Source organism: Cuculus canorus, chromosome 2, assembly GCF_017976375.1.
Source record: "Cuculus canorus isolate bCucCan1 chromosome 2, bCucCan1.pri, whole genome shotgun sequence".
Taxonomy (NCBI): Eukaryota; Metazoa; Chordata; class Aves; order Cuculiformes; family Cuculidae; genus Cuculus; species Cuculus canorus.
This window is the reverse complement of record NC_071402.1, coordinates 37,024,370-37,034,936: the sequence shown is the minus strand read 5'-3', so window position 1 is coordinate 37,034,936 and position 10,567 is coordinate 37,024,370. Positions and strand designations below refer to the sequence as shown.

The 10,567-nt window shown below is 46.7% G+C and overlaps 1 protein-coding gene across 1 annotated transcript; it reads right to left on the bottom strand.

The window, feature by feature from the left end:
- Positions 1 to 1,323: 1,323 nt before the first annotated feature.
- TCF24 (transcription factor 24) lies at positions 1,324 to 5,656 on the bottom strand. Its single transcript, XM_009570943.2, has 2 exons — positions 5,159 to 5,656; positions 1,324 to 2,357 (listed from the first exon to the last, which is right to left on the bottom strand). The coding sequence occupies exons 1-2, from the start codon at positions 5,585 to 5,587 to the stop codon at positions 2,244 to 2,246; spliced, it is 543 nt and encodes a 180-aa protein (XP_009569238.2). The 5' UTR covers positions 5,588 to 5,656; the 3' UTR covers positions 1,324 to 2,243.
- Between the last annotated feature and the right edge of the window lie 4,911 nt (positions 5,657 to 10,567).

Below are 10,567 nucleotides of genomic sequence, written 5' to 3'. Positions count from 1 at the left end.
TACTGGCTTTTAATACATCCATAAAACATAGCTGGGGTCTTTGCATTGTATGTGGCCACAATTTGTACAAATACAAGTACAAAGCTGCCCCTGTGTTTGCTCTCCATCGCTCTGGCTGTTTTCTGAGCACTGTAAATACCCCGCCTTTACTACAACAAAAGTCTGAGCAGAGGTATTTTCTCCATGCCATCCATTCATGACTTTCCATGTTTCTGACCCTTGTCCCTATCTGCTTTTCATGCTTGCTACATGAAAAAGCAGTCAGAATCTTTCAATTGCATTTAATGGGAGAAGCCTTAAAAGACTAGGGGAAGGGTGTGAGTCTTTTTTTTACTTTTTTTCTTTTTTTACTTTCTCGAATTCTGTCCCTTTCAGGTGTGTTACCTAAGAACCTTGTGAAGTAACCAGCACCTTTGTGCATTGCTGCTTTGCATTTTATCAATCTAAGCTGTGTCTTGATTTATAAAGCAAACGATTCCTGAAAACCCTCACCATTCTCACTCTTTCATCTTGCTCAGCTGTCATCACCCCTACAACTCCTTTGCATTTTCTTATTAGCCGATCTGAATAAAATAGCTGTCCCGAACATATGAGGTTGTGATAACCCACTTTTTACTACTATGAAAAGTGAATACACTTCTTTAAATAAAATCAGACTCTTATTTACATACGAGCAGATAACTTGCCCCTGCTAAACTGCCCTTTTGTACATATTTGTTTCACAAAATACAGTAGTTTGTGTGGTTAAATGGTTCTCTGGCTATGGAATTCTCATAATGAGCCACTTCAAATTTTAAATAAGAAATATACGCCTAAAAAAGTTTAAATACATATATTTGATGTGTATGTTTAAACTACTTTTACTATTTCAAATAATAACCTTAATAAAAGCTCAGAATGCGGCAGGGATAGAGGGGAGTTCCAGATTTTACTGTGCTTTAAAACTCTCACATATCCTAGGTGGTTTGTCCAACTCCTTCTAAACGACTCTGCTAATTTTTCATATAGTTTCTTACACCAGAGGCCTGGTTTTCTGGGATCCTGGGCATTCAGTTTGCCATGGCATGCTCAGCACCCCTGAAAGACCTCACCTCAAGAATGAAAGGAATAAAATTTATTTTATAAAGGTTGTTCCTGCTAGTATTTGCGTTTTCCTTTTCTGCCAAATTTCATTTTAAATGTAAGCCATGAAGAAGTTTTGAGAAAGATGTTGCAATAAATGGAAGATGTTACTATTAAGAACATCAGTCTTGTACAATGTCCTGTACAATGAGGAAATGATACAGACTCCGTAACTCAAAAAATACACTATGTCCACTGTATAATATTTAATAAAATGTTTACCTTGGCAATAACACTATGAGAAGTACAGTGCTCTACACAACAGATACATTAGATGGCATTTGTGCATTCGGTTTCAGCTTTTCTTGCCTAAATATAGAAGATATTTAAGTGAAAAAATGTGCTGTGAACAAGCCAACTCTTAAGGCTCATTTGCTTGAATGCATGAATCCACAAAAAGACAAGGAAATGAACCTTGATACCTTAAGCAGACAAATAGTGGTACTGGGGTAACAATTGAACACATTTGAAACCCCATAACATGCAACACAACCGTATAAGTCAATACAAGCAATACGTGACGTACAGAGCAGCTCCTGCGTGTTGTACATAGAGCTGTGTGTATGTAGGACAGATTTCACCACATTGTGACTTGAGGTCAACATGCATCCACTTTTTCAAGGATAACTACATACATTTATGATAATCCGAAGGATGAAGCCCTGACCTGGTGACTGCAGTCACTAGGATTTCTGCCACCGGCCTTATGCGGTGAAGAAGATGGAGGCGGTATTTTGATTGTTATTTTTAGACTTGTCCTTTGCTTTTCACTCATCACTCCTTCTCCTCACTTTCCCACAGCGTACCTATTCACCGCTTGTCCATAGGAGACGAGGTTTCCTCTCCCGCTAGCAGCTCTGCCTCTGTGCCTGCCCCTTGCATTGGTGCTGCCTGCAATTGTCTTCTCCTAATCCTCTATTTCAGATCCCAGTAATGTCCTCTGTGATAGAAACCAATCATGTGTCACATTAAGTTAATGAGGTATTAATTACATTTAAGAGTCAATTCCTTTTTTCCTACTAACAGTATTAAGGAATTATAGTTTGTCTGTAGGTAGTAATTTTAACTTAAATATATATAAGGTGTAATAAATAACCTTTTTTTTAAAGCAAGAAGGGAGATTAGATTTGTGAAGTTGTTGATGTTTCCCCTTGGTTTGCACCGTCTCCTTGTGCCGAGTGAGTCAGAAACTGTCCTGTAGCTCCAATGTATAACCTGGATCTCATTGGCCACTTCTGCAAGAGAAGAGACAAGCACAGCGCTGAGATACCCGGGGTCTCTGCAGTCTGAATGCCGTTCTCAGCAAGGCTTAAAATCTCTATGGGATCACAGTGCAAGAAAATAGGAAACTGCTGCTGTCTCCAGAAAGTTTCCGTTTTGTCATTTTTTGGAAAATGTAGAAGCTGGGTAAGGGAACCTCAGCCTGGGCATTTTCTTTGGTAGTAAATTGTGAGACACAGCTCCTAACCCTCTGCCCTGGGACCCACCAGACAGGAGCAGGCTGTGCCAACGGGTCATCGTACTACTTTTTGTACAGCCAATGTTCTGCTGATAAAATAAAGTATTCTTCTTTCCAGTGTCAAGGATACTATGGGGAGACTGCAGCCCTGCATGCTTTTCTGTTCACACCAGCCAGCCCCCACAACAGCGACTGCAGCACAGGATCGTAATTTTAATGTAATTGCTCCTGGGCAGTCCTCAGCAGTGACAACTTCTTGTTCTTTGTCAGGTCCAACAATTTCAGATGAGACAATTCATCTTTCCATTCACTGATTATTGGAACAATCCATTACACTGGTGTGAAATATCCATTTTTATAGCTGGAGTTCTGTAACTCAAGCGAGTGAGGTACTGCAAATGGCCCTGCCAAAAGGGTGACCGCAGCTGGGTGCCTTTCTCTGGGAAGGAAGAATTCAGCTCCAGTTTAATGTGCTGAGTTCATTATTAGAGAGGTGGATATTTAAAAGACAACTTGTCACACATAGTCGGAGGCAAGAATACCTGAAGCACAACCAGCATGTTGTTCCAAAAGAATACAATTTTTTAAAGACACTTTTGGGAACAGGCTGGCACCTTTCCTGTGGGTAACAAGAGAGCCTTAAAAACCAGAGGGGCTTAATACTGCAGTTAAATCTCAGCTTTTCTATTTAAAGACACAAAGCAGGAGCATATTCTCACTTGGAAAGACTGTACAATCTTGTTCAATATTTTTATTTCAGGTTATGAATTCGTCACCAATAAGACATCTGAGTTTAAAGTCCTTAACTGTATTTTTCGTTTGGTGTACACACAACAGTACTTGGATATTTTACTTTTCTCACTATTTGTATTTACTGTGCTTGATATATGAGTGTAATTAAAGTCTGTATCTGTACTGGTTGTCTCATACCCTGCACTTTTGGGGTTTGTGAAGCATGTGCTATGACTTATCAGTGACACTTTTGTTCTACTGCCAACTAAAAGATTAATTTACTATCAGGAATATTAAAAAGATTGGTTAGACTCACAGAATCTTTACAAAAATAAATATATATAGCTGGGACATAAATAATGTTATAAAGAATAATCGCTGGATGAGTCAATTATTGCTGTGTTCCAGTAGCTTTGGAAATGTGCATCTGGATCATTTAACTGCTGCAGTAAGTATTTGAAAGTACTTTTCTGCCAGTAATAATTGGCAGCTGATAAAAAGTACTGTAGGAGACCTTCGCTCTGGCCAAGGGAACTTACAGAAGCTACTTCAAACTTATTTTAAATACATAAATTATTTTTTTTACTTAAATTAAAGCCTTCTTCTAATTGATAGAAAGGTTTTGCTTTCCTAATGAGCCTGCTAATAATTTAAATGGCCTCAGATGCCTATGTTCATGTCACGCTTTTTACAGTGACCAACACTGTGAACAAGAATCTCTCTGTGAATTAGTCACTTCATAGGAATTAGAGATTACTTTACAATGTAATCTTAATTAAATCATCCCGAATTCATCAGACTTAAAAACAAAAAAAGGAAAAAGGAAAACACTCCAGTGCTCTAACTCACTCCCTGAGACCAGAGCCAAAGAAAATACCCGGTGGTGTTTAAGCATCCCGTCAGTCACTGAGCAATGCCTTGGAGAACAGTTTCCAGCCCTTCGTCCTCTCCAAGAGGACCGTTTTGCGTCCCCTCTGCACCACTATGATTTTTTTTGGACAAAGGGAAGAGCAACAACAGCATATACCAACTAGACAAAATAAACACATCAGAAAAGGACTTTCAGAGAAGGAATTAACACGTGGCCCGTAATTAACGTCACCTCCCATACCCTGGCTACTTTGGCAGGAGAGCCAAAGCAAGCCCAGCCATGACTGGGGTCACTGCTGTGGGACAGCGATCACCTCAGTCACACGCATACCCTGCAGCAGGTTCTGATGGTTTGGTGGGGGATCAACAAGGTTTCCATGGAGGGACCAAGATGGTGCTGGCACTCCTCTGGTGCTGCCCTCCACCTTCACTTCCAAGGGACTAAGTCCCACTGGGTCTGGCCCTATGCTATATTTGATATTTTTGCACATAGACCCTGAGGGTGGAGGGACAAAGCTCCCGGACATTTCCATTAAGCCCCTGGCACCTAGATGCAAAAAAAGTCTGTTCAGGCAGTCTTTTCACGTATTAAGTCTGGCAAGGCAAATGAGCTTGAAATCTTTAGTTTAATCTAAATATCTTTAACACCTATTTACTGCTTCACTGAGTAGAATCAGAGAATAGTTTGGGTTGAAAGGGACTTTAAAGATCACCTAGTTCCAACCCCCCCTGCCATGGGCAGGGGCACATCCCACTAGATCAGGGTGTCCAAGGTCCCATCCAGCCTGACCTTGAACACCTCCAGGGATGGGGCAGCCACAGCTTCCCTGGGCAACCTGCGCCAATGCCTCACCACCCTCATAGTGAAGAAATTCCTCCTTGTGTCTAGCCTAAATCTGCCCCTCCCCAGTTTATACCCATTGCCCCTCATCCTATCACTACAAGAAGGTGGTAGCTGCTCCTCAGCTCTCCTACCTTGACAGGGTGGAGGTATCCATCCCCTCGGAGGGTACCTAAGCCCTCTCCTGGTGACTCTTCCTCATCCTGAAGGCTGCGGGTGAGGTGTGCGATATAGGTGGTGGCCAGGAGCAGTACATCCAGCTTGGAGAGTTTGGTGTCAGGCGGCACGGAGGGGAGAGTCTTCTGCAGCTCGAGGAAGGCATGGCGTAGGGTTTGAACCCGACTGCGCTCTCGAGCAGCATTCGCAGCAGCGGGTCTGCCAGGAGGTGCCCCAGCCCGCTGCCCAGCCACCAGGGGTGGACAGGGATTGCTGCCGGCAGCAGAAGGCAGCAGGGAATCGGGCTCTGCGCCCAGGCAGGAGATTTCCTCGCTGCTCTCAGCTAAGTGTCTACAGTCCATTGGTGACTTCCCTGGCAGGGAGGGTCCTGGAACCAACAAAAGCATCTCTAAAGCCTGCTGCTGTGCTGTGCTGAAGCAAACACCTTCTAAAACAAAGATTAACAGAAATGCAAGTGCTGCCCATGCCAGAAAAAGCCAGGATGCTGCCGTGCAGCTGTTTGAGCTGCTTTTCCAGTCGCTGCTTATAAATTTGATATCACACACTGGCACAGAAACAGAAGTTCAACTCTTTACAAATATTTAATTTAGGGGGGACGGTATTACACAGAATAGTTTCTTTGAATCACCCATAGACTAAAGATCACTCAGCTCTTCTGAGAAAACCCAATGGGTAACGCTGAGCAGCACTGCCACGGTGGTTGCCATTTACAACCAACTAAAGGTTAGGCTGAATGGGACTTTTAAAACATATTATGTGTATAATCTGGTTTGTGGGACCATGTGCATATTTCTATTTACCTGCCACCATTTCATTGACTGTCTTTTAGGTGATCAGTGCTCCACAGATTACAGAAAATAATTTCCATTTTCAGTTGCAGCTGTGAATGGAGCCACAGAACACAGTGCTCGGGTTTTGAAGGGTGAGGCTTGGTCCGTGATTTTAAAGGATCGGGAACCAAGTTCTGTCCTCTCTCCCCTAATGCTACTCAGGAATGTTCATGCTTATCCTGTTGCTTCTATGATTTCAAAAGTAAAAAGCATCTTGTAAACTGTATTTTAGCTGTTTTTTGGGGGGAAAGAACCCTTTAGAAACAACAGCAAAAAACTTTCGAGCAAAGCTGAAAATAATGACCACAAAGTCTTTTCCTAGCTTTGAGAAAAAGATGGTCAGTCGACTCTGCCTGTAATAGAACTCACAGCCCTCTAATTCATTAAATTCCAGTGAAATGCAGTTCAGTAAATATTCCACAAAGCACAGCACTTCTTGGAACAATACCTGATCCTGCTGTCCTTGGTCAAGCAGCCCTCCTAGATGTTGTAGGCAGATCCCAGCTTTCACGTGTTGGGAGCTGCTGTTTTGGTGATGTCCCAGCTAGAAAAGAAGGGGAAAAAAACAAGTTATTAAAAATTTTAATTGCATCCAAATACAGTATAAATTAAAAAATTCAAATAAAATTGATGCACGTGAATGACCAAGGATCTACGTTTACAAAAATTAGGCCTTATTTTGCAAAGCATTTCAGCTGCACGCTTCAGTCCCACTGAAGTCCCTGCATAGCTGTGGCTGATAATGGCAAAAAAAAAAAACCCAGACAATGAACCAAGTCAAAGATTTCTAGCAGAGAAGAGGCAAAGTTCCTAAATAATCCTTTTTGCAATGCTCTGAAGTGATGGCTTTCAGAAGACGTCATTATCTGGGGTGTTTTATTGTGATTAATTTGCTGTTTATCTGGCTGTTAGAGTTTTATCAGTTAATGTCCTCCTAAACGGTAGTACAGTTTAGAGTGAAATTATTTGTGAAAGTCTCCGTGTGCGTTATAACTGTAAACCAAAGGAAAAAGAAATCTCATTATTATTAATCTCATATTAAGTCTACATGAGCTCGTCTTGAGAGCGGGATGGAAAATTGTTCTTAAATCGGCTGCTTCTTTTAACTTAAAATAAAAAAGGCCCTGTGTGCTTTTTCCCTTGCTATTTTCTCATCATGCTAAGTCACAGTTGGATCTGGATGCATTTTAGTAGCAAATAAAATCATCATTATTTCTACTAAGAGTCAAGATCTAATTTCAGGTTTATCAGCAGGATTTCTCACTTTCCATCCTATCAAAATCCCACTATAATTAAGAAGTCTCCCGCAGTTGCTGGGAAGTCCGAACTACACAAGGACACAGGCTGAGTTAGTATAATAGCCGTTCCTCTACTGAAACAAAGAACTGAGGCTGGTGTACACAGAGTTTTGATTTTGCTTTATTGGTATATAGACAAATTTAGAACTAGAATGAGTTTGTAGAAACACACATACCTGAAAGCCTCATTTCCTTGAGCACCTTTGAAGTAGGAGTTTCTGGTTTAGGAGCTTCACATCTACATTGGATGAAATCCTGGGCCTATGGGATGGGGGGGAAAAGCAACATTTCAGCTGTGGAAATGAGAGATTTCACTCTGAAATAGTTTCTTCACTATTAGGTTTCCTCATCATCTACATAGAGCAATACCTGATGGGCCAGGAAAGTCTGCCACGCAGAAACACGGGATATAACATAGGTAAAACACGGTGGTTCCTGAGCCAAGCTCACGTTAGTTACGCGCGGTGGCTAGGCAGCATCACTCCTCACGCTGGTGAGACCGGGCTGTCCGTCAAAGGAGCACCCGGATTTTGTGGTTCAAAACCCTTTGCGGAAAACTAATGTACATTAAATGCCTCTGGGCAACAGTCAGTTCCCATGTAATCTCCTTTAAAATGTTACAAGAGTTTGCTTTTTAAGACAATTGCAATAATTTTTGCCAGCATCCACTCGCTGCCTGGTGTGCAAAGAGACACGGGTGGGAAAATAGGAGTTGGACTTGATGATCCTTGTGGGTCCCTTCAAACTCAGACATTCTCTGATAACTACGTCAAAGTATTTACGTTATAGTATTCCTAAAGCATTCCTATTGCAGTGTTTCCGATGCTGGCGATGCATTTGTACCTTTGTACGACATTACAAAGACATAATTAGTTCGAAACCTGTTTAGTTTACAAAAGAAAACAGCACAACAGTTATTTCAGTCCTATATTCCACGCGAATGGAACGGTGATGCAGGCAACCTGCCCACACGGACAAGGAAAAGACAGAAAACGCAAACTGAGAAGGAATAGGCGGAAACATCCGATAAACTTATCGGCAGCCTTTTCGGTCGTTCCTCGGAGGAAAATAAATACAGGGAATCTAAGCTGGTTTGCGTCCTTTTAAGAAGACCTCGCTCTTTGCCCGACTCCGGCAGCCGCTAAGGAAAAGCAGCCGCGGCCCCGCAGGGACGCAGAGATGGAGGGACGCAGGGATGCGGGATGCGCGGCCGCCCCGTCCCGCACTCCGCCGCCGCGGGGGAGGATCCCGTGGTTCCCGAGACGAACTTACCGTTCCCGGGATGAACTTGCAGTTCGCGGCCGGAGCGGAGCGAATCCCCTCCCGCGTCTCCGGCCCCGCCGCGCCGCTTATAAGGGGGCTCTGGGCGCGGCGGGGCTGTACCTGGTGCCCGGGCTCCCCCCGCATCCCGGGCTCCGTCCTGACAGACCGGGCTCCCCCCGCATCCCAAACCCCTCCCGTCATATCGCGTCCTCCCCCCACCCCCCCAGCCATCCCAGGCTCCCCCCGCAGCCCCCCTCCTCTCCATCCTGGGCTCCTCCAGAATCCCAGATCCCTCCCAGATCCTGGACCCCTCCCGCCATCCCGGACTCTCCCTGTATCCCGTTCCCCCTCCCTCCCTCCTATCTTGGCCTCCCCCAGCATCCCAGACCTCCCCCGCATCCCAGGCTCCCCCGCATCCCGAACTCCCCCTGCATCCCGCCCCCCTCTCCCTTCCCGCCCCCCCCCCCCCCTCCCTCCAGCATCCCAGACCCCCGCCCCGCATCCCGGACCCCCCCCCCCCCGCCCCCTTCCCGGGCGGGTCATTAATCACGGAGCTGTCGGGGGGCGACATCCCCCCCCGGGGGCTCCCGCTGGCCCTGCCGCTCCCCGCTGTTTTCCTTAGGATAAAGTAACGGTGTCGCTGGAGGAGAGGAATTCGATCGCTTTGCTAAAAGCGAGTCCCTTCGCTCCGCTCCATCGCCGCTTCCCCGGCTCGAGGGGATCCCGGGCAGCCGAGGGGGACTGCGGGTCCCTGGGACCGCGGGCAGGAGGGGATTGGAGGGTCCAGGGATTCCTGGGCAGGAGGGGATTGGAGGGTCTGGGAGTTCCCGGGGCAGGGTGGGGACTGGGGGCTCCCGGACAGGGAAGGAATGGGGGGTCCCGGGGCTCCCGAGAGAGGAGAGGGATTTGGGATCCGGGGGATCCCGGGCAGGGGGGATTGGGAATTCTAGGGGTAGGGAGGTAGTTGCGCGGTCCGGGGGTTCCCGGGGCGGGAGGGGATTGAGGGAGCCGGGGCATTCCGGGGCAGGGAGGGATTGGGGGATCTCGGGGTTCCCGGGGCAGGGGAGGGGGACAGGGAGTTCCCAGGACAGGGAGGGATTGTGGGGTCCCGGGGTAGGGAGGACTGGGGGTTCCGGGAGATCCTGGTGCAGGGGAGAGGGATAGGGAGATCCAGGGATTCCGGGGGCAGGAAGGGATTGGAGGCTCCGGGGATTCCTGAGACTGGGGAGGGGGATTGGAGGCTCCCGGGACAGGGGAGATTGGGGGTTCCCGGGGCAGGGGGGGATCCGGGGGATCCCGGGGCAGGAGGGGATTGGGGGATCCAGGGGTTCCCGAGACAGGAGAGGATTGGAGGCTCCGGGTATTCCGGGGACAGGGGAGGGGGATTGGAGGCTCCCGAGGTAGGGAAGATTGGGGGTTCCCGGCACAGGGCGGTATTGGAGGCCCGGGGGATCCCGGGACAGGGGGGGTTTGGGAGGTCCCCGGGCGAGGCTCCGTCCCGGAGCTCCGTGAATCCGCGGGCGAATGGGAACGCGAATGGGATGGGAACGGGCGGCTGAGAAGCGAACGGGGAGCAATTAAAAGTTAGTAACGTTAATGAGAAGAGACAGACAAAATAAATAGCGGGGGTATGGGATTAGCCCAGAAAAAGAAAAACCCAACATTTTGAACGAGCCCCGATTGTGCGATAACGGAGACACCATCGATCACCCCTCGGGGCAGGGGAAAACAAGCTCCGGGCGGTTCGTTACCGGCCCCGCAGCCAAGAAAATGAAGGACTTAATCTTGGGCGATAATTGGAAACCCCGGGAAGGGACGAGCCCGGTGGGAGCCCCGAGCCCAGCCCGGGATTGCCTCGTCCCGGCCGGTTCCCTGCCCTCCGGTTTAAGGGAGAGGATTTGAAAGGAGCTTTTCCATCCTTTGAATGTTTAGCTTTTTTTTCCTCTTAATAAGTATAACAACTCTAATTTTTTTT